Raw genomic sequence first — 25,615 nt, forward strand, 5'->3', positions numbered from 1 at the left:
TTTCCAACTAAATGGTAAAAATGGTAAATGGCGCATTTATATAGAGCTTTTATCCAAAGCGCTTTACAATGTTTTGTGTATAGTATGACAACCATGCGTTGCCTGCATGAAAACTCACTGAAACCAAACTGCTTTTTAAATCAAAGCCCAAGGTGAAGCAAATTCAAAGAAATTAAATAAAAACAATCCCAAAAATAATCCCTTGTGTGTGCTGCAATTTATTTTTATTTGATAAGAGCGTTAACACACATTTCTACCAACAGTGTGGATACAGTAATATTTATTTAAAGAGCTGAGTGTGAGCTACAGGGTGGATGGGTGGCAGGGGGGCTTGTGGCTGAGGGGGAGCCAAAGAGATTACCCCTCCTTCAGGATGAAAGGCCAGGGGGACACGGAGGGGAAGTCGATAGGAGTGCGGTGAAATCCTGTTTCTTCTGCCGGAGGGTGACACAGAGCAGGGCTTTCTCAGCAGTCTCCTGTGTTGAAGCTTTTTATTCCGGTTGGGAGGGTGGGGGGTGGGGTGGCGGGTAAGGGTGTGTTTGTGTGTGTGTGTGTGTGTGTGTGTGTGTGTGTGGGGGGGGTACGTGAATTGTAGCAAGTGGAGAGGCAGCAGACATGAGTGAAGATGAAAGAGAGAGGATGACTCGCAACCCTCTTATGCTGGTTTACAATACACGGCGGAACGCCGGCTTTGCCGTTTCAATAGGCCTGTTCAAAGTGGAGGGGGGTCGGGGTGGGGGTACGGGGGGGGGGGGTGAGGGCTGAAAAGGTAGAGGCACAAGAAAGGAAACAGGACGTGTTCAGTCGGCTTAAAGCAAAGGGACGTTTAACATAATATTTTTTGTGGTGGTGGGGGGCGTTTAGATGCAAAGGGAGACTGCGTCTTTGAAAGCATTCAAGGTAAACAACTCACCTGGACAAAATGGGAGTGAGTAACAAAGGAACGAACACGCTTTCAACGACAAATGACAAGCGGGAGCGCGAGCGAAGACGTGACATCTCATTACCATTCAAAGGAAAACAATTAAGTCTCGGTAATTGGCGTGAAAACAAATGTCAATATTAGCTCTCGACTCGGATCGGGGCGTCCGGCTGAATCAAATTCATTGTCTCACTGTTTCATTGCAAATAATGAGACCCGAGTGATTGTTTCGGCGGCTGGTGACAAGCCACTTTAAATGCTTCGAAACAAAAGACTTACTTAGTATACATACAGGTATGCATGACTTGGTAGTAGCCTATAGATGAAAAGGCTGTTTAATCACCATGGAGTTTCTTAGAAAATACACTGACATTTGCCAATTATACTGACATTCAGGCCTTAGGAGGTAGACTCTGTAATGCCGGCAAACAGCAACCTCTAGACAAGAGAGCCCCACTTGGTACTGCACTTTGTTTTGTTTGGATGTGTGGGTTGGAGTTGAGTGGAGATAGGAGAGGGGTATGGGTTTTATATATATATATAAATATTAGTGCTGTCAATAGATTACAAACATTTAACTAATTAATCTCACAGTTTTCTGTAATTAATCTAGATGTATCTAGATTAAAAATCACATTTTTCTATTTAAGACCGAAGCTTGTAATAGATATTTACTTGAGTAAAATCATGGAATTAATGTAAAATCAACACAAAGAAAGTATATTTAGATTCAAAGACTATTTGAATAGCTTTCTTTGAATACAGTTTATCTCCTGTGAAATACAAATGTTCACCAAAACCATCAACATTGACTCAGCTAGACCGCTTTCTTATATCCGCAGCGCTAACAGAAATAAAAACAACCCAGGCCTATGTTAAAGTGCAGATTGGCTTAGAGGACGATAATGTCTTGTATGAACTACCAGTAATATAAATCATATTAACAACAAAAATGTGTTCCATCTTCATGTCAGATGATTTTCAAAAAGGTGCATGAGTCAATGCAAAAAAAGAACAAGCAAATATACTGCTGAAAGTTCAGAACGTTGTTCACTCCATAGATTAATCTAGATAATTTTTTTAACACTTTAAATAATTTAAATTACAGTAATCTCCAGAGTTAAAGCATTCATTTTGACAGCCCTAATAAATATATATATTTTAGGTCACAATTCGGTTTTCCATTTAAAGCACTGACGGCTATACCCTTGTTTGATGAGTTACTATAGCTATACATATTATATTATTATACATTATGTTATATTATATATATATCATAGCTATATAGTAACGTATTATACTGTGGATTTCTCCAGACCTCTGTTGGCAGAGCCTGAGGTGTGGTGGCCAGCAGTAGCAACCTCTCCCTCCTATCCCCACTCAACTCCAACAAAATGTAATCGGACCAAAAATAAAAAAAATGCAAACAAAGTGCAATATCAAGTGGCGCTCTCTTTAGCACCAGGGGTCGCTGGTTTGACAGCATTGCCGATTCTACCTAACCCGGAACACCGACAACTCGTCGATACCTAGTAAGTGGGAGATTGCCATTGAGCGTGTCTGAACGTTTCTATACGAGTCTGGGCTGCACGGTGTCCAGGGGGGGCAGGCCAAACAGCTGTGGCTTGAAGTCCTCGATGCTGCTGAGCCTCAGCGTGGCCTCCCGGGTGAGGCCGGGATCTAGGTTGCCGTCGGGAACCATCACCACCTGCATGCCGGCCGCCAGGCCCGCCTTCACCCCGTTGGGCGCGTCCTCGAACACCAAACACTGGACAAGGACAAAGACGGGAGAGGAACAAAGTGATAGTATTATCCTCTAAGCCTATTAGGTTGACAGGATTTCACCAACACACACACAAGCCAGACACACTTCCCCCTCGAGCACGGAAGGAAACAACAACAGAGCGATAGAGGGAGACATCATGGAGGATCTGCTGCTGGAGCGGCTGCCTATACATTCAATATGTACTTCGATTCTATATATGTGACCCGACGTGACCAAACCCGACTTGTTGCGGCAAATAACATTGCTCAGAAATCGCGACGGGACGTTTGGTCACCCTAGGGGGGGTTGAGGGGGTTATGCTGGCTCAATACACACAATTGTTAAGGGGATGCAGACCAGAGAAAGACTTTCGTCTTGTTTACATCAGGGTCCTCCATTTTCAATTCATAATACATAATATACATAATAGGTCCATATAATACAGTATATAAATACTAGGTCCATATAATACATTATATAAATAATAGGTCCATACAGTATACCAATACATTACATCATATAAATACTACAGTAGGTCTATACAGTATAATACAGTATACCGGTATACAGTATATATATACTGGGTCCATATAATACATTATATAAATCATAGGTCCATATAATACATCATATGAATACTAGGTCCTGGTCCACATAATACAGTATATAAATACTAGGTCCTCCTTATAATACATTTACATTTAGTAATTTTGCTGATGCTTTTATCCACTTTTAGACTTACAAGGTCTGTACGACAAGTCATCAGGATGGGCACAACTCTATCAGCTGAGTAACAATGTTCATCAACGTGTTGAGTGCTACAGTGTAGGTTAGTATATTAGGATATAGGTATATAATACATTATATAAATACTAGGTCCATATAGGCCTAATACTTGGAGATTGCTCATCACTGGGGCATGTCATATAGAAGACAGTGTAATGGCATAGAGTTGCACTTACATAGCAGGGAAATATAATATAATTTCTTGCCACAACCCATGCTGTTCCTCATACATGCTCTGGATAGTTAACCACAAACGAATGCAAAGTCAAAGTCAAGCACCTGTCTGTACAAACTAACTGGGTCACACTGAAATCTACTTTGTGTGCACTGTGAAAGTAAGGAGCTTGACCCCATTGACTTTGGTAAGTAGGAAATAGGAACCAAAAATCAAAACTATACCTTTAACTAAAGAAGATACTCCTCTTTAACCTCTTCAACCTCCTTCCTAAAAATATAGTCTGCTCTGGTACACTACTGACATTTTAAGACCACTTATTAAATTAAAACAGACATAATCCTTTCACTACCACACTACAGAAGGTTAACCTTTCACTACCACACTACAGAAGGTTAACCTTTCACTACCACACTACAGAAGGTTAACCTTTCACTACCACACTACAGAAGATTAACCTTTCACTACCACACTACAGAAGGTTAACTTGTCACTACCACACTACAGAAGGTTAACCTTTCACTACCACACACATTTTTAAATAAACTATCATGACTTTTCTTTTTTCCTCTATGGGTGTTGTGTTTGCAGTGCCACAAGACAGTCATTGTCATAACAAAAGAGCCTGACTAGAACGCTGCCAGGTGTTAATTGCCCCAGAGAGAGGGGGGCCATGGATTACAATGCATTCTGGGTAGGGTTGTAGTTTTTTAACACTGTAAGTGTAAACTGTCAAGACCATTTTTCTCTGAATACGTTTTGTGATATCACCATGATTCATAGGAAGTAGCTTGAAAAGTATCCCACCAAAGTGTTCAAGTGATGGCTTATTTTGAAGGTATGAATCTGTACTTTCATAATATGTAAAAAAAAAAAAAAAAAAAATTTGAAGATGCCTCAACAAGACCCTACTGTCTATGGCTGGCCACATAATCGTTAGCCTCATACGATAATTACCTGAGTAATTTTTTCCTCTTTTCCAAAAATCTTAAAGAATTACTCAGGCAATTATCGTATGAGGCTAACGATATGTCTAATATACTATATGCCTTTTGGAACCTTCATATCAAACGTTTTAGAAGCGATACATATGTAAAACAAAAAAATATTGGATAAATCTTTTTAAATCTCAATCTTATTTTCTGTAAATTGAAGCACAATCATTCAATTTAATGCAACAATGACAGGTAAGAGTAATTTAATTGTTGAATGGAATGAGCGTATTTCTGGAATGCACTGTGACTTTGAGAAGATGAAATGAGCATATTGCTGGAATGCACTGTAACTTTGAGAAGATTCAATTAGCGTATTGCTGGAATGCACTAGAGCTGTCCCCGGAGCCTGTTTTTGGGATTCGAACATTCGCCAGGGTTTTTCAAACGGACGTTCAAACCATCGTTTTTAATCATGCAAAAAGTTGCTCCTCAATAATGTTTCTGGTTCAGTACTGTCGAGTCTTGACTTTAGGCACATAGGGCACATTTACGCATATAACGTAGCACATATGCGCAAATTGCTGCGGTTATTAAGAGTAGTAGTACCTACTTACTAGTCATGGGAGGCTTCAATAACGTTTAGATGGTAATCCATTTTGTGAATACATTTGTTGAAACAACATCTTTGTCGCTGTTTACCGTGTGGTAAGAAGGCCAGCGCTTTAAAGAATAGGGATACATGGCAGTGTTTGCAGGGCTAAAAACTATATTAAATATTATAGCTATGGATCTAATAAACACGTCGATTGTCAGTGAGTTTCTTCCGGTCAACATGCAAAAAACAGATAATTTTTTCATACATACATTTCCGTTTTATACCGTGGTGAATATGAGTATAGTTTTAGAGTGATCCTGTCTAATCCTAAGAAACTCCAGCAAACAGCGCTTCAATGCATTTCCTTAGAAATCGTGCCATTTCGCGCCCGATTTATGAATCATTCTGAAATAAATGCTAGATTATCGGTATTATGTTTCATCATGCATGCACGAAAGGGTGTGTGTGTGTGTGGGGGGCGGGGGGGGTTATATGCTTCGAGCGCCACCAACGGCTTATATTACACAGTACATTACAGACACACGCTGCAATGGTGGCGAAAAAATCAACGCAAGATTGGTAACATATAGTCCTTACCTCGTCTCTTATGTACTGCAAAAAGAATAATCCAATTCAGGGTTAGAAATTAACATTTTTTTTAAGGGCTTTTTTTGCCCCCCTTAATTGATTTTCGGGGGCTTTTTTTTGTATTTCGGGGGCACTGAATTTTTATGATAAACGGTAGGGGTGGGACGGTTCACAAAATGGACGGTTTGGTTCGTATCACGATTTTGGGGTCACGGTTTTCAGTTCGATATACGTTAATTTTTATTAAAAAAAAATTTAACACTCAAATCTAAACATGCTTCTCATTTATTAAAAATAAAATAAAAGGTTTACAGTGTTTACAGCCTTAAATAATGTTTGGCACACAAAGACCGAACTGACTGAAAAATATATTGTCAAAGTATTAACTTAGTGCAAACAAACAATATGCTCAGCCAGCACTAGACTTTCCTTTCTTTAATATAAACACACAAAAACAATGTCAACCATGTTTAAATTCCCTGATTGACAGTTCTTAATGGAAAGATTCGTTTTCTGCTTGAAATTATTATGTTTCTGTCTACATTTATTTAGACTAACATTATTTAAATATTGAGTGCAACTGTGGTGGATTACGTAATTCGGTGAGTTGGAACTATCTATGGGTTGGCGCGGGTCCCCACGGACATTTTAGCGTGTGGCACCTTCAGCTCCGGTAACGTTAGGAGTTCATAACCATAGATATCTATAGCATCAACATGCAGTGGGACAGCGGTAATAGTCCCGGTTGGAGTTAGTAAAACACAGTTGTATGTTAGCCTTCTTGGATGTTGAATAAACGCCTATCATTGTCTTTAAACACCCCGCCTCTCAGACTCCCATTTCCTCCTCTGCTACAGTAGCTAGTAGCTACGGTGACATTTCATTGACTGTACAGTATTAGCTTGCGGGCTGCGTCGGGCTACCATAGTTAAAACGTGCGTTGTTTTGTACAAACTGCTAACGCTATGGCAAGATGTGTGTATGCCTATGTAATGTTAATGGCTATGTTTTTAAAGTCGTAATGAAGATTGATTTATATTGTGCATGCCATTTTTACACAAACTGACTAGCACCCTATTGGGCTGCAGTGCTGCTGCTGCTGCTGCCTGCAGCCAGTGCAGAACACCGGCTCCGCCAAATTAATTTTTTTATTTGCGCGTCATCTGAACCGTACGATACACAGACGCTCCATTACCGGATAAATATATATATAATTAGTAAACTGTCGGGGGCATTAAGTGCCCCCCTTAACTGATTTTCGAGGGCATTTTGTCCATTTTCAAGGGCATTATGCCCCAAGCCCCCGTTAATTTCGAACCCTGATCCAATTCCTGATCGCCATTCCAAATATTGATTGCAGTCGTCTGTCCAACGTTTATCCACCAAAACACATGAATCCACGGTGTTCCAGAGTCCCCAATCCGTGTTATAACGTTACTCCTGCCCAAGAAGGAAAACCCGGACCGGACTTCTTAGATCGATGCACAGCCCAAACCAGAGGGATTCCAATGATGTGCAATACCGGCCGCAAGGCGTTAGGCGGCGGTATTGGCCGTTTGCGATCTCAGAGCCATTTCCAATGATAACATCAGGCTGGATGGATGAATTATGAATGGATATAGCAAATAAAAGAATTAACGATTAAAACCCGACTTTTCTCGTGATTGGCGCTCAACCACCGGCGAGATAACCGAGATAACTTTTTTCGTCATTGGTGCTGAAACAGTTAATTAACATGCATAACATACCTGTGTAACGTTAAGTAACTTGTGTTCTGCTGGGAAACTTCAGCATCACTGGATACACTTGGTTTAATCCAAACGTCCATTCGGAAACGCTGCATTATGAAATAAGACGGGTGAGTGTGAGTCACTAAACTCGCTCTTTTGTACATGATTGATTCATTTCCTGATAATGTATGACGGTCAAAGTCATCATCGACGACTTTGTTGTTGTCTGTGTTTGCGTGTGACATTCGAATTATTGTAAACACAACATAGTAGGCCTACTGTGATATTCTGATACATATCACATTCTGATATATATTTTTTGTGTAAAATAAATTAAATGAAATTAAAAAAAAATTATAAATAAAAAAACGGAGGTTCTACTCTATTAATTAAGATTTGTATGCCAACGTAACGAACAAAGGTCTGAACGTTCGTACTATGTACAGTTGAAGATGAAATGAGCGTATTGCTGGAATGCACAGTGACTTTGAGAACATGTACAGTAATGAGCATATTGCTGGAATGCACTGTGACTTTGAGAAGATGTACAGTAATGAGCATATTTCTAGATGTAGTACCCTTAAATGATTGCTCCTGTTAGAGTCTTCAGGGTATTCTTGTTTACCAGAGAGGAGATCCGGTACAAGAATCTTGTTCGTTGGTTGACTTTTTTGATTACATTGGTTGCCATTTTGTCACAGGAAAGATTTTCCTCTAGGATGGAACCCAGGTCAGTGGCGAATCCTTATGGAAGCCAACGGAAGCCAGGCCTCCCTATCAAAATATGAATTAATATCAAATATGAAATATGAAAAAAAAAAAAAAAAAAAAATATATATATATATATAATTTCTTTTTAATATAGTTTACATTCTTTTTCATCTGTGCATCTGTGTTATAATTTTTTATTTATTTTTTATGTCTCCTTCTTCTCCTTCTCACTCTCTCTAACACACTGTCAGACTCACTATGCTCACTGCAGCTAGAGGAGAGGCAGGGGGTAGGTCAGTGTCGGCGCCATGGGGGGGCATTCGCGGGCCATGCCCCCCCAGATGGCGCACTGTGCCCCTCCAAACGTCATGGGCAATTATTATATTTCATACTGTTTAATGTGTGTGTGTGTGTGCGCGAGACGCGAGTGTGTTTGTGACGTGAGAAAGAGAGCGAGCGAATTGGAGACGAAATCGCGCACGACACTGTCCTGATATGACGCAGCGCGTGTCCGAGTGTGTCTGTGTGTGTGTTACCTGGGTTGGAAGCACACAGGGGCAAAGCAGCCTGCGATTCTCAACCAATAAAAAGTGTTTAGGGGCGGGACTCTGCAGCGTAATCGCTCAACTAGAGACACAGTGAGCGAATATTTGAGGGGTGAACGACATCGCTGCTCAGTTTACTGTCGCTCGCGGCAGCCGGCAGGTCAGGATTGAAACGAATACATTTTAATAACTTTTTCTCGCTCGTGTCGCTCTATGTCAGGAAGGGGTGTGCGCACTCATGTTTTGAAATGTGTGTTGGTTTGCGGGAAATTCGTGAAGCCTATATTTTATTTAGGGAATGTATGCCCCCCCGAAATTACCATATGCCCCCCCGTTAAATGGATTCTGGCGCCGACTCTGGGGTAGGTGTCTTTCTCCAGCCTCAACCATGTGATTCATGTATGTAGAGTCCAAAACCGATACTAGCCAATCAGATTCGAGCTGACTGCCACACCTAAAAAGTTTAAAACGGGGCTGTGAGCAGAATAATTAGTCTGGCATCCCCTCTGCACACCTCCCCTCTGCACTCTGAAAATTGTATTAACCCGTGACTGCTCCCATGGGCCGAATATTGCCCTGATCCTCGCGAGATTAAATCCACGAGTACCTCTCGGCGTGCCGAAGCTTTTCCTAAATCACTTCCATCATCGAAAACGAGGGGAAAAGGTCGGCTTGCGACCCTGAATATGTCGCGTGATTTTAAAAACGCTGTATTAAGTGAGCCTATTATGGGATCCACTCGAGCTTTCTATCGTGGAAACATCTGGGCGTCCCGCAACTTTTACTCATTCACATATAGCCCCGAAAATGCTTAGAAAAGGAAAGCCGAAAGCGTGGAATAAACTCGCCAAAACGGAAAAGTGTCCCACGGGCGCGCCGTGATTCCGATCCGCGTGAAAATATTCACGGCCATAGGGGAGACCGTGGGACACCTTTTTGCAACCGAATATGTGTCTCGAATTTGCTCCCACGCGGCGCGCAAAATCGTGCAAGGAAAGATCTGACCAAAAATGAACCAATGCTCCAGCAGTATGACCCTGATGTAAACCCTGATGTAAACAAGACAAACGTCTTTCTCTGGTCTGCATCCCCTTATACAATTGTGTGTATTGAGCCGTACTGTATTGTACCCATTCTGCAATCTGTTAAATAAATAAAAAGAAAGTTTGACTGGCCGCCGAGCCATACTGTAGTGTACATGGTGACTGCTTGACTTAAAAAAAAATTAAAATTAAAAAAGAATATTAATAAAAATATTTAATACTTTTTTTTTTAATAAATTTTTTTGGCTTCCCGTTATTTTACCCACGCGACGCCACTGACCCAGGTAGGTAATTTCATCTTTCCTTGTGACAATATTGTCACCCACTGTAACAGAGAAGCTGTTGGCCTTACTGAGTTTGTTATTTGATTCAAAGAGAATGGACTCTGTTTTACCCAGGTGTAATCAGGGTGCGAATCATGGGGGAGCTCGGTGAGCCATGGCTCCCCTAGATCAGACATCAGCTCCACTGAAAACATGATTTGCGAATTTTTGGGGGGTCTCTAAATTACTGAAAATAAATGCTATTTTTGCCATGCATTTCTCATTTTTCTGTAATTTTCTGTATCATCATCGTGTATAATAATAAAATTATGCTATTTTGATGTATGATTAATGATTTGCGCACTAATTCACTGTAATAGACAATAGCATAAATCTGCACTGCAGATATTACCCTACTCGTAATAGATGGCAACATGCTATTCTTGCGTTTACCATTCGGAGCGTGGCGGCGCTGCAGCCTGCAGGCACAAATCAAACTTCATCAAACAAGCGTAATGTCGAAAGTTAAACGAAATATCAAAGAAGTAAGCCTTCTAACCAATTTAGGTTTTACAAAGAATGCGAAAGTAGCCTGCTGCGGGGGCTACTTCTGTCACATGCAGATTTTGAGAATTGGGCAGATCTTCACCATCAGGTCGGTGGCAATAATGTTGCATTTGCCTACTACTATAATAATGTTAGACTCAATGTGTTTGGTCGTGGACTTGTTGTTCGGTATTGGTTCATCCGTGTGTTTATGTGTAAATAGGACTGTTGTGTGTGAATTTTAGTGTTGGATCAGAGGGGTTAATCTGAGCATGTGTATTTTAATATGTGCGTCTTCATTATGCCTGCAGACCTGTGTGGTGTGGACTATGTGTGGTTCTGTAACGTTACTCATACCCAGAGTCATATTCTATGACTCTGATCATACCTATAGCCTAATAGGGCCTGTGTCGACCGGGGACGTTTTATGAGTTGTCAGCTCCTGTCTGTCATTCATTTCTATGCTACAGACGCGACCGGCCCATTCCTTTTCCCAGCGCCGTGCCTCGCATTTTTGGGCGGAGTGCTCCCGACTAAACTAGTTCAACTTTTGGAGAGGAGCGCGTTTATCAAGGTCACTTTTTTCGACCGACCAATCAACATCGAGGAAGTGGCGGAGCCGCGGCAGTCGCGAGACCCAGGAAAACGGTCTGAGCTTTTCGGGAGCTCCCCCGAAAATCATGGTATGGTTCGCACACTGGGTGTAATGATAGTTTGTTATTAGCGAGCCAGGTGCAGATTCTGCCAAGCTGAGGTCTTTTTCAACCTGCAATTTACTTTCACAAGGTAATTCATACTCAGACCCCAGAATTAATTGATCTTTAAGACTATTAGCTACAGTTCAGAGACACACATGCATGTTACCAGAGCGGTCAGCAGAGGGCAGATGACTCTACCCCTACCCCTACCTAGCACAAATAGCCTGAAAAGAATACTGTAAATTACAGGGCTGTGTGGTCATGGAATAACCTTCCAAGTAACATTAGTTATATCAGTGGAAAGGCATGTAAAAAAAAATCAGAATCTACCTACATTCTTTAGTTTAAATAGAATGAACATGATTGCAGTGGCCCGCCTGATCTCAAACCTACCGAAATCAGCCCTCGACCTGGCATACTGTGCGGCAAAGGGAACCGCTCCCGCCTACCTCCGGTCAATGGTCTCTAACTACACACCCTCAAGACCCCTACGCTCTGCATCTTCTGGCCGTCTCAGACCCACTCCTATCCGAGCTCCGGGAGGGTCATCAAGGAGAAGCCGCCTTTTCTCAGTCCTTGCCCCACAATGGTAGAATGAACTACCCACCCCAGTTAGGACAGCCGAAACCCGTCCAATATATATATATATATATATATATATATATATCTAACCCTAACTAACCTTACTGTCATGCACTTGTCCTAATAAACTAACCTACACTGTAGCACTCAACACTTTGATGAACATTGTTACTCAGCTGATAAGAGTTGTGCCCTTCCTGATGACTTGTCGTACAGAACTTGTAAGTCGCTTTGGATAAAAGTGTCAGCTAAATGACTAAATGTAAATGATTGTCTTATTTTCTGTCTTTGAATTAAAAAATTTTATATGACCAATGAAATGGACTTTTTGTTATTAGGATCATGGATTGCTTGATTATGTATGTGTTTATGTTTTATGTTTGTGTATGTCTGTCTTGGACCCCAGGAAGACTAGCTTGACGTCAAGGCGTCCAGCTAATGGGGATCATTTTAATAAACAAAACAAACAAATATTACTGGAATGCACAGTGACTTTGAGAAGATGCTTGATGAAAAGATGGATGGCTTATATTTATGGGTACACCGATTGCAATTCTCTTGGCAATTCCGATTTGTGATAAGTCTGACTTGCCGATTTTGGTCGATTCCAATGTTCTTTCTTTCTAAGAACTATAATGGACAGCATAGCATGTACACATTTTTGTATGGAATTTCTTTAATGGAAAATTCCATTGTATGTTCATAACAAAACATTGAAATAACTTTTCCATTTTATCCAAAACTGCAGCAGGTTACAGGGACCTTCTTTCACACAAACAAATCTCGGTGAAGATAAAGTGCTCCAGGTTACTGGACAGAGCATAAAATCCAACTGAAAATGATGCAGTATACATCCCAGACTGTACCATAACTTATTATTGTCAAAAATATAGATTTCTTTTACCAGCTGCCTACATTTTTCTCGCTCCGACATGCTCACTAGGCGCTACACAGGCACACACATGCACGCACGCACACACACACACACACACACACGCGCGTGCACACGCACGCACGCACACACAGAGCCTCCTCCAATTCATAGTACCCAGTTATCTTGTCTCCTCTCTTCTATCCACTTCACTTGAAAATACTTTGCTGTATTGGATTATTGCCAGTTTGGATTAAAAAAGAAAACGAACGTGAATGCATATTAACGCCATTCTTTCTTTTTGGCGCATAGCATGTATGGTGTGTGATTTGCTTTAGAAGTGCGAGGGATCCATGGAATGATGTTTGAGTAATGGAAAATGTTGCTTACCAATGTACCTGTTGTACAATGTGTCTGTTGTTGGGATGCATTGAGGTCCATTGTTTGGGTATAATGCTTAAAAGAAACGGGGGATGTTTTAGCGAACCTTTCTAATAGTAGAGTTGGATGCTACATCGTGGAGTACTCATATTACTGAGTTATATTTAGCAGGTCAATATGGCCATCTGTTGTTGCCTACTGGGCTTTGCCATCTTGTGATTATTTGCAGCATATTCATCTTATGCTAAATGCAGTATCTTCCTGGACAATATTGGTTTATTTATTTCATTTAATAAACATACATTTGCATAAAGCAAGCATATCTGTCCACTCCCATGTTGATAAGAGTATTAAACATTTGAAAATATCCCTTTAAGGTACATTAGGTACATTCTGAACAAGTAAAAAGTAGTTATCTCATTGCTACTACGTAATAAAATATTACGATGTGTGTGTGGCTGTGACGTTAGTTACTGTCTGTGTGGCTGTGACGTTACTGTCTGTGTGACTGTGATGTTACTGTCTGTGTGACTGTGACGTTACTGTCTGTGTGACTGTGACATTACTGTCTGTGTGGCTGTGATGTTACTGCCTGTGTGACTGTGACATTACTGTCTGTGTGACTGTGACGTTACTGTCTGTGTGACTGTGATGTTACTGTCTGTGTGACTGTGACGTTACTGTCTGTGTGGCTGTGATGTTACTGTCTGTGTGGCTGTGATGTTACTGTCTGTGTGGCTGTGATGTTACTGTCTGTGTGGCTGTGATGTTACTGTCTGTGTGGCTGTGATGTTACTGTCTGTGTGACTGTGACGTTACTGTCTGTGTGACTGTGACGTTACTGTCTGTGTGGCTGTGACGTTACTGTCTGTGTGACTGTGACGCTACTGTCTGTGTGACTGTGATGTTACTGCCTGTGTGGCTGTGATGTTACTGTCTGTGTGGCTGTGATGTTACTGTCTGTGTGACTGTGATGTTACTGTCTGTGTGACTGTGATGTTACTGTCTGGGTGACTGTGATGTTACTGTCTGTGTGACTTTGATGTTACTGTCTGTGTGACTGTGATGTTACTGCCTGTGTGGCTGTGATGTTACTGTCTGTGTGACTGTGACGTTACTGTCTGTGTGACTGTGACGTTACTGTCGTTGTGACTGTAACGTTACTGTCTCTGTCACTGTGACGTTACTGTCTGTGTCGTTGTGACGTTACTGTCTGTGTGGTTATGACGTTACTGTCTGTGTCGTTGTGATGTCACTGTCTAAAATAGCAAGGTTTGTTTTGGCGCAATTTGCACAGACATTGCGTCAGAAAAAGCTGTGGAATCCCTTTGTGAATTTGCCCCTACAGGAAGCTACAGCTCATTCAGAAGGTTGCTGCTAGAGTTCAAACAAAGACTAAGAAAGCTGAAGATATTACACCAGTTGTCTCTGCATTGGCTACCAGTGTGTCATGTAACTGACTATAAAATACTGCTGCTTGTCTATACATCACTCCTTCGGCAATTGACGTCTGCAATCTTGTCTAATTACTTTTCTCAGAAATGTTCAAGTTGTCAAAAAACCACAGTATTTTTATGATCAAATAGTTTACACAAGAGAAGAACATGACCATATGACCAGACAAGCTACGTCAGGCCATCTACTGGCACCTAAACCCAGGACAAATCTACTCAAATCTTCTGTGACTTACAGAGCTATCATGGAATGGAACTCATTGCCAAGCTACTTCGCTGAAATAGAATCCAAAAATACAATCAAGAAACTATTGAAATACCATCTACTAACAAGCATGCACTGAACCCTTATGGCATAGCTGTGAAAACCAATTGACTGTTTGTTAATTTATGTTGATGGCAGTGAGTGCTGCTCAGGTAGCACTATTTATTTTTATTTTATTTTTATACTGATAAGTACCTTGTACAGGATGATATTGTTAATGATGTTGATAATGATGTAATGTCTTGAATATTGTTGTATTGTTTTAAGTGTCGGACCCCAGGAAGAGTAGCTTTTGTCAAGTACAAAAGCGAATGGGGATCCTAAATAAACTCATAATTTTAGTGCCAAAATACATCTCTGACTTGCTTCTACTATATGAACCCTCTAGATGTCTTAGGTCATTAGGGAGTGGTCTGGCAGCTGTTCCTAGAGTTAAAACAGAACATGATGAAGCAGTGTTCAGTTATTATGCTGCACATAGTTGGAACAAAATAATGAACTTATGGAAGATGAAAGTAAAACTGAGTTACTGTGAGTGAAGCCGTGCAAGGACATTCTGTATTCACTTTGACTTTTATCCTTTTTTTATGTTCTTCATGATCTTCTTGTATTTCTTTGTATCTATTATCTATGTCATGTAAGGCAATTCAAAGTGTATTAAATGTGCTATATAAATAAACCCACCTTGCCTTGCCTTGTCTATAAATAAAGTTGACTTTGAGTGTCCATGAGCCCTTTTAGGCACCTGATCTTTGACCGGGTGCATTGTAGTACAGTATATACTGTAGAAAAGATGCTTATAGCTCTACACGCCAGGTCTGTGAGCTGGGTGCGATCCTTTGTTCCTCTCAACTCTCATACTCCTGGAGTCCACTTCAGATCTTAATTGATTGTTGTGATGTCACAAAGCCTGACGCCGGAAATACTAAGAGCGCGCGAGCAGTCAAAACTGGTAATTACCCAATGAGCTGACGAAATTACCCTTTAATCTGCTACCAAGGCCCCGCATTGTAATGGATGATGCATCGAGGGATGCATCGAGGCTCATGCTGATGGGTTGATAGCATGGCTGGCTTGATTGATAGTAAGGCTGGCTGGGTTGATAGCACGGCCGGCTGGATTGATAGTAAGGCTGGCTGGGTTGATAGTAAGACTGATGGGTTGATAGTAAGGCTGATGGGTTGATAGCATGGCTGGCTGGATTGATAGCACGGCTGGCTGGATTGATAGTAAGGCTGATGGGTTGATAGTAAGGCTGATGGGTTGATAGCATGGCTGGCTGGGTTGATAGCACGGCTGGCTGGATTGATAGTAAGGCTAATGAGTTGATAGCATGGCTGGCTGGATTGATAGTACGGCTAGCTGGGTTGATAGCACGGCTAAGTGGGTTGATAACATGGCTAAGTGGGTTGATAGCACATGCCAATATTATATTAATACAGTGACTAGGGATGCTCGATATTGGCTTTTTTACCGATACCGCTATTCCGATATCACATTTGTATGCCAATATCGGACATCCCTAACAGTGACGCAAAGTAATGATATTTAAATTAATATACATATATTTTTTAGCTTGACAATCACATTGTATTTCAATACAAATGATTGGAATGAGGTGAACAGACTAAAAATGTTATCTTATTAGATAAAAGAGATGATATATTTTTATTCCATACGTTTTCCGTTGGGGACATAATTTTGTCGGGGGGGGAATATATATATATCGCAATATAATAAGTGATATTACAATATCGTGACTCTAGTATTTCCCTGCCCTGCTACACTCAAAACACATACAGGATCCACAACCTGTCCTCAGGCCCTGCTGGATTGATAGTAGACAAACCCTCCTCCTGTCTTCCCGGTTTGTTCAACCTAAGCTTCTTTGTCAGCGTGTGTCACAGAGGTCACTCAGTGTCTGTCTGTCTGACAACTCTGACATGACTCTGGAATGAGATCTGTCATGGCCAAGTGGTTTGCAGACACAAACTTTTTTATTTATCTTTTGAGAGGCCCTTGCTGTAAACAAAACTGGTTGAAAGATTATTATGGAATAAAAGGGACAATAGCTAGCGTTTGTGCTAAAATGGGACATTCTTGCCTGATGACTCGTGGGGAAATGTATCTTCTGTTTGATATTCAACGTTAGATACATATTACGGAGACGAGAGGGATGTTAAAACGATCATGGTTCCCACACACACACATTCAAGGACGTTGTTGAACCGTGCAAGGACATTCTGTATTCAATCTCAAAAGTCTCTCATCCATGCAATCTGCATGCAGAGGCATCACTCCAGAGGGAAAAAAGGGAAAAGTAATGCAGTGGGCCCCTAATATAGTGAGAATACTTGTACTACTTGTTTCATCACAATTTACTCAAGCCTAGTAACAGACACAATATTGCTGACACTGGGAATACATTCCATGAGATCCATAGATGTCCCTAGATACCAAGAACATGCAAATGGCCCTTGTAGAAGTGGAGCAATCTTCCATTTACTTGGGTATGTATTTTTAGGCGGATTTTCAGAAAATAGGGCTAGGTTAAATAAAAAAGTTATATTCTCCTTCGAAATATTCTTTCACGGGCACGCCTGGCATTACGATGCCTGCGTCTGGCAACAAGTACTGCTGCCATGATCACCTGTGACGCTGGCAATGATGCCCCTTAATAGATGCGCTTAGGGCTTTGCGCTTAGTTACTACCAGGTCTGTGAAGACGTTAGGAGTGTGCATTTAATTGCGCGGTGCAATTTGCGCCGGCCGTTGTGAATTAAGAGTTTTTGGACAAGGCTCTTTTGCATAGAAAGGGAAACATGCTTAAATACGCGTTAATTGCACCGGACACAATGCTGATGGAACGCAGTTACCACCTCATTTCACCCGTTGCGCCTCCTCTGTGAATAGCAAACTGTGTTTCAGAGCGATTTGCGCCAGCTTAGCGTCAGAACAAGCCGCACAATCCCTTTGTGAATTTGCCCCTATGTGTTTTCCAGGACATAGGATCCCTAAAGATGATCTTGGCTTATTGATATATTATCTCTATTTTACATATATTATTAGCCTATTCTTTGCATTGTTGATATATTCTGCTTTGTCGAGTCCAGTACGGACTTCATTATTTTGCAGTATTGTCACTTTCTTGTGTTTTGACTTTGTTTTCCCAAAGGCTGATGTAGACTGATGATCTGTAGCTCTGTCACTCTAAGTGTGCATGTGGTGTCAGAATTATGGGATACATACGAGTTTCCCACCATAAAGTTGTGCTGCTTCAATAATGTGCACTGGGTCGTATACGTCCCGTTTCGCACTTGCACGCACGTCACGTTGCGAGCAGGGACGCGGGAAGTCAGTCAGAGTTGGGGGTGTGGAGATAAGTCATATAATAACGTCATAGGCGTTGAGCTGAACAGGAGGCAATGTCGCGCGCAGCGCGCAAATATTTTCCTTTTTTGTCAATACACACACCCACTAGGGTGACTAGGCTATGCGAGGCAAGCCCCACTCATTTAATATATAGTGCAAATTAAGTGTTCAAATGAAGGCATCCAATAATAGATAAACCATTGTCTTACCTTAATGCAGCAAAATGCGACGTTTCGTCTTGGCATCAATGATCTTTTGTGCTTTAACTTTCAACGTGAAGCAGACTCTCCTGGCGCATTGTTGTTCTTAGTCAGGTTTGGATGTGATGTGCCTCATTGTACATACAGTAGCTCTAAAAGTTTTCCACGATTTGATGAACTCGGACTCTCATCATGTCCTCTTAGAGCAAGCCCTTGTATGCCAAGATAAAGCAACATACAGCCTCAGGCAGGGGAGGAAATTAGGCCACTTTACTCACCAAATGAGAGTATTTTTTAGGTTTGGCGAGTGATTCATGAAGACCACTCGCCAGTCTGGCGACTAGTAAACAAAACAAAAAAAAACATTCTGCAATCACGGTCACTGGCAAACGGTGCGCGTCTTCTGAGTGCTCGCTTTAGTTGACAGTGCCACGAGAGCACTGCACAAGACCCGCGGACATATAGAATGTTTAATAAAAGTTCCCGCAGTACTGGCCAACCTGCGGCGGACATATATAATGTTGAATAAAAGTTCCCGCAGTACTGGCCAACCTGCGGCGGACATATATAATGTTGAATAAAAGTCCCGCGGTACTAGCCATCAGTCAAGGGAGCACTCGCAAACAGATAACGTTAAACACAGCAGAAGATGGAAAACAGACAGACTGACCAACGGGGAACTGCATCCAACCCTAGTACAACCCTCGAGGACACATTTAAATCACAGAGGTGTATGTTAGTCTATTGGAACAGTATACAGTAGTTAGCTTCTAGTTAGCGTTTTAGCTATATAGCTGCTTGCTAGCTAACGTTAGCCCTGTGTGTGTGTGCTCAAAGCAGCCAGCCCCATGTTAGCTAGGTGCATCTGTTATGACTATAATGTTTCCAAAAACGCACCGGACTACAACGTAAGGTTATATGTTTTATTGCATGCTCAACCAGTGCACAACAACACACCAACCGAACTGACGATACCACAATACTGACGGTATTTCACAGCCCTGTCGTCCAGCCCACCGTGCCGTCTTAAAGGCACAGTGAACACTGTTGTGATGCCTACCCAGATGCATACACAACATTGACGCGGCTTGACAACCGAGGTTCAAAGTTAACTTGATTGATTGATTGAAAACTTTATTAACAGATTGCAGAATGGGTACAATACAGTACGGCTCAATACACACAATTGTTAAGGGGATGCAGACCAGAGAAAGACTTTCATCTGGTTTACATCAGGGTCCCCCATTTTCAATTCATCATAACATATGACATACACAACATACAGATAGACAGTACTGCTACATCTATACATTTCACATCTATCTATACACTTCACAACATACTTCGGTTTTTTTCTTTCACTGCCCAACCCAGTCCAACCCAGCATCTTTCACTGCCCAGTTCAGCCCAACCCAGTCCAGAATAGATCCCTCTTTCATGTTAATATATTTTATGCTAATATTGTGAAGAGTAGAGACACTGTTATTAATGTTTTATGCTAATAAATATCTTAAAGAGTAGAGACACGGTGTGATTACTATTACTATGATTGAAAATCAATTTAGACGAAGACATACAAAGAAGTAATTATCACAATTAGCGATTTTTTTTTGGCTGGTAAAAAATCTGTTTGGCTGGTAAAAAAAATCAGCTACTCGCCAGTTGGCTGGTAAGCCAAAAAGTTTGTTTCCTCCCCTGGCCTCAGGTGATCCGTAGTTATGCCCAGGGGCAGCCCGGTGCAGCTTCTAAATTACTTTGTTTATATGCCTTGGAAAAATACTGTATATCCATTTTGCTTTGGGGTCATTAAAGAAATCATAATATTCTTTTTTTAGAAATGTTTTGAGACGCAAGTACCGTACTTTTCGCACTATAAGCCGCACCTGACTATAAGCCGCAGCAGCTAAATTGAATGATGTGTACATATATAAGCCGCACTGGACTATAAGCCGCATGTGTTTTAATGTTTAATTACCATATGTAAGGAGTGGAGACTGCGGCTTAATTTGACTCAACACGGGAAACCTCACCCGGCCCGGACACGGAAAGGATTGACAGATTGATTGCTCTTTCTCGATTCTGTGGGTGGTGGTGCATGGCCGTTCTTATATTGAGCTTTAAGTTCCCACCTCTACAGAGAATGACTCCCACCTCTACAGAGAATGACTCCCATTGGGACACAATACTGTCGGACAAATAACAAGAATTAACTCATTTGTATTAAGTTTAGCAAATAAGGGAACAGATAAATAACATTTCACTGCAGTAAAAAAAGCAATATTTCGATTTTCGGGTTTTGTCCACATATAAGCCGCACCGTTATATAAGCCGCAGGGTCGAAAAATGGGGGAAAAAGCCGCGGCTTATAGTCCGAAAAGTACGGTAAGTTACCCATTACTGTTGTGTTCAACCTCAACCGTGATCCTTCGCGCCCAATCCACGTCATGCGATCTGTGTGCGTTGCGTTTGTGCGTCAGGTCAGAATCAGATACACAGAAAATATAATAAAAAAAAAAAAAACAGAGGGTGGATTTCAACCATTTAAAAAACAACAATGTTTTAGACTGCTTACAGTAAAATCGTAACTCAAAAAAGGAAACGTTTTTTATTGATGTGTCAATAAATTGATGTGGCCTTGCAGTTACAACTCCCTGCCAACAGTCGCTGGTTGCGAGCGTCTACCGGCTCGGGTCTGCATTTTTCGTTCGAAACTTGAATTTGCCGCCTTTCGAACGCCACCTCACTCGACCAATTCCGTGCCTCGGTTCTCGAGTTACATGACGATATGTCAGGCGAGCATCTTTTTACAGGCCGTGCGTCAAATGACCACGTCTGACTGTATACGCTCGAGAACTGACCAATCACCGCTGATGGTGCAAATGATTGGTCAGCATTGTAGGCAACGAGTGTTCGCTTCCAACGATACCCCACGTGGAGTGGTGCGAATAGAGGAAGTAGGTGAAAGTTGACAAGCAAAAATTTGTTGTGACTGAATCTTCATGTGTGTGTATCACTACGTGTGTATGACTACATGTGTGTGTGTATCACTATGTGTGTGTGTGTCCCTACATCAGGGCTGTATGCTGCGATGATCTCGTCGCAAATTGCCCCTTTAATTGGCCGTTGCGATTGGTAAATAATATTTGGGGGCGGGCTTGCGAGTAGGGATTTCAAGCCTTGCATTCGCATTTCACTCCTAAATGATCCAAGGCGTGTGATGACGCTGAGCACTCAGGTATGATCAGCGGGGAAAATCAACTGAGCACTCACTCTGATAGACTGGCTGACTGTCTGATTTAGCTATGAAGAAAAGTAAAGTTAGTAGTAGGGATGGGAATCGATGGTTCCTAACTGGGTTTTGGCCATATGCTCCCGAAATTCTCCCGCTGTTTGGCTGCTTCTATGTGCAGTGAAAACTACTCGAAATGCTTTAGAACCTAGTCATTGATTTAGTTCAGGGTTAGCCGCGGAGCTAATGCTAGCTAACGTGAGCTAATCAAGCTCACAGAGAGAGATAAACAGCTGACAGCAGGTAGTACAGGTACAAATACAATAAAACAAGGGGTGGGGGCTGTTGTGTAAACCTTGTGTCGCGTCAATCTGGTCCACACGTTACTCGTTCATATCTCAGCCCGTGCTGAGATATGCCCATTCCGCGGTCTGTTAATAAAGTTTTCAATCAGACAGATGTATGGAAAGGCGTTTATTATAACATTCGTTGAGGTAAAATCATTATGCCTCATTTTGTCATCCTGCAGAGCACTGGTCTCCTACTCGTGGGCCGCGGGGAGCTAATGTTAGTAGCTTTGTTGTTGTCAACACACAGGGCATTCAGGAAGTCAAAAACTAATGCGCTTGCCGATTGGTGCTAAGAACAGCAGGGCGGGTGCAAGCGTTGTGACGTAATTGGCAGACTCTACTGTCAATCAAAATTATTCTGTTTTCCGTCAGAATGAATGAATGAGAACTTTATTAACAGATTGCATAATGGGTACAATACAGTACAGGAGGATGAAGACCAGAGAAAGACTTTCGGCTTTTTTACATAAGGGTCCTCCATTTTCAATTCATCAAAACATTTAGAGACATACAAATATACAGTAGTTTCATAAAAATGCTAAAATGCTATTGATTGATTGATTTAAAACTTTATTAACATATTGCAGAATGGGTACAGTACAGCTCAATACATACAATTGTTAAGGGGATGCAGACCAGAGAAAGACTTTTGTCTTGTTTACATCAGGGTCCCCCATTTTCAATTCATCATATTTCACATCTAAATCATATAATATCTCATTGCTAAATATATGCAATATATAATCTAATAATCCAATAATCTAAATCTAATATATAATATAAAAATGCTAAATGCATGGGTATTTTATTTTGTCTTTAATGTTAGCTTGCAAACTCATACTGTCTTGGTAAGCCTCATAATGAATTGTTTGGGGTAAAAAAGAAAAACATCGTGATGTGTATCGTGTATCGCCGAAAGGTCAGAAAATATCGTGATATCATATTTAGGCCATATCGCCCAGCCCTAGTTGGTTCATTATAAAAGATACAAACCTGACAACAAAAGCACTTAAATGTTAAATAAAAGGACCACAGTAATGAGGCAGGAGGAACATATTTTTTTGCACTATAATGGTAAAATTGTTATTTAAAAATTTGCCCCTAAAACATATTTTTTGCCCCTAAATTTCTAATTTAGGGGCAAGTGTGCCCCTAGTGAAAAAGCTTAGCATACAGCCCTGTGCTGTGTATCACTACATGTGTGTGTATCACTACTTGTGTGTGTATCACTACATGTGTGTGTATCAATACATGTGTGTATCACTATGTATGTGTGTATCACTACGTGTATGTGTATCACTACATGTGTGTGTATCAATACATGTGTGTATCAATACATGTGTGTGTATCACTACATGTATGTGTATCACTATGTCTGTGTGTATCACTACATGTGTGTGTAATGTGTATCAATACATGTGTATGACTACATGTGTGTATCACTACATGTGTGTGTATCACTAAGTGTGTGTGTGTATCACTACATGTGTGTGTATCACAAAGTGTGTGTGTATCACTACATGTGTGTGTATCACTACATGTGTGTGTATCCCTACATGTGTGTGTATCCTTACATGTGTGTGTATCACTACATGTGTGTGTATCACTCATTAAGTGTGTATCACTACATGTGTGTGTATCACTCACTAAGTGTGTGTGTATCACTATAGTGACTAAGCAACAGTGAGGGATTTGTCCCCTACATCTCCTAAACGATCGTGGAGCCTGAGGCGGCCTGAGCGAGGGACGTGTAACGCTTCATCATCGCTGATATGGAGAGGGGAAATAAAGCCAGAAGGACCCTTGGAAACAGGAAACCAGGACGTCCGTCCGTCCGTCCGTCCTCTAATGAGCGACATTGTAAACCAGCCAAAGCATGTCAAGCGGATGGATCCATGAGAAGAGTATGTTGTAAAGTATCTGTGAATGTGTCATTCCCTACACTGTAGCCTAATAGCCATGTCATTCCCTACACTGTAGCTGAATAGCCATGTCATTCCCTACACTGTAGCCTAATAGCCATGTCATTCCCTACACTGTAGCCTAATAGCCTTGTCATGCCTATAGGAACTGACAATATATATAGAAACTAGCCTGGAACAGGCACAGTCAGATAACAATGGCATACGGCCAGTTTCCTCACATACAGTATTAGACTATGCTATGCCAGGGTTGCTCGATTGTGACAAAAATAATTTTGTGATCATGATTATTTAACATGATTATTCATTGACTTTGGAAACATCATGCATTTATTGAACAATAAACAAAACACTTGTCTATTTAACAGTGGATGTCCTTGAACTATATAATTCAACTGAAAAACTAAAACATCGCCAGGCTAAAAGTCGATTACAGTATCTTGTTTTCATAATCGTTGGAAGCCATAACAAAAGAAAATCTATATTTGATTAATTGCCCAGCCCTACGCTATGCATAATGTAATTTGAAGAAGTATGTAGTCTAGGACCTACAGTAGCTCAATATCAGTCAAACAATAATGACCGGCAGCGTGGCTACATGAGTAGAGCTCCGGACTCATGATCGGAGCTCTACTCATGAGTTGAGCCCCGGTCAAGGCTGTTGTCGGAAAGTGGTGTTGTTGTCCAGCAGGGGGCACTCTTGTCCTCTGGACTAGTCAGTAACAATGCCTCTGTTACGGTGATAGGGACACCGTATAGCTGCGAGTGCCGTCCTTCGGATGAGACGCTAAACCAAGGTCCTGACTAAATCTCGGTCATTAAATTCCCCAACATTCCTGGCCAAATTCCCAATCAGGTCTGTGACATCAAGGCCACCTATCCCTCCCCCCTTAATTGGCTGATCAATCCCTGTCTCCTGAGCCTTTCAGCTATTGTGTAGTGTGATGTGTGCCTGGTGCCAGTGTATGGCAGCCATTGAGCCTGCATAGCCCAAGGCTGGGCACTACCAGTGGTGGTGAAGGAGGCAATTTCCACCCTACAGCAGGGGGCACTCTTGTCCTCTGGACTAGTCAGTAACAATGCCTCTGTTACGGTGATAGGGACACCGTATAGCTGCGAGTGCCGTCCTTCGGATGAGACGCTAAACCAAGGTCCTGACTAAATCTCGGTCATTAAATTCCCCAACATTCCTGGCCAAATTCCCAATCAGGTCTGTGACATCAAGGCCACCTATCCCTCCCCCCTTAATTGGCTGATCAATCCCTGTCTCCTGAGCCTTTCAGCTATTGTGTAGTGTGATGTGTGCCTGGTGCCAGTGTATGGCAGCCATTGAGCCTGCATAGCCCAAGGCTGGGCACTACCAGTGGTGGTGAAGGAGGCAATTTCCACCCTACATTGTGGGGAGTGCTTTGAGTGTCTAGAAAAGCTCTATATAAATGTAATTAATTATTATTATGAAAGAGTAAAAAAGTATTAAAAAATAAAACAAAAACAAAAAAGAACAGCCAGAGATCAACTACTGTAGGCAACCAACATGTAACTGTGCCCCCGTAGCCCCTAGCTAGTCCTATTCAAACTACTTGTGGAGTGATCAGCTGGGTCCGCCGAACGGTGAACAAGTGGCTAATCTGAGGAAGAGCCATAGAGAGAGCAGAGTGGGAGGCCAAGCACTCGAAGGAGAAAGAAA

The 25,615-nt window shown here is 41.5% G+C and overlaps 1 protein-coding gene across 1 annotated transcript in view; it reads right to left on the reverse strand.

Moving 5' to 3' along the window:
- Positions 1 to 243: 243 nt before the first annotated feature.
- pudp (pseudouridine 5'-phosphatase) overlaps positions 244 to 25,615 on the reverse strand; it is a 67,832-nt gene continuing 42,460 nt past the window's right edge. The window contains exon 4 of the mRNA XM_084335940.1: positions 244 to 2,690. Coding sequence (XP_084192066.1) covers positions 2,493 to 2,690 — 198 coding nt within the window. The 3' untranslated portion in view covers positions 244 to 2,492. The remainder of the gene's footprint in view (positions 2,691 to 25,615) is intronic.

Source organism: Notolepis coatsorum, assembly GCF_963971535.1.
Source record: "Notolepis coatsorum genome assembly, chromosome: 1".
Lineage (NCBI taxonomy): Eukaryota > Metazoa > Chordata > Actinopteri > Aulopiformes > Paralepididae > Notolepis > Notolepis coatsorum.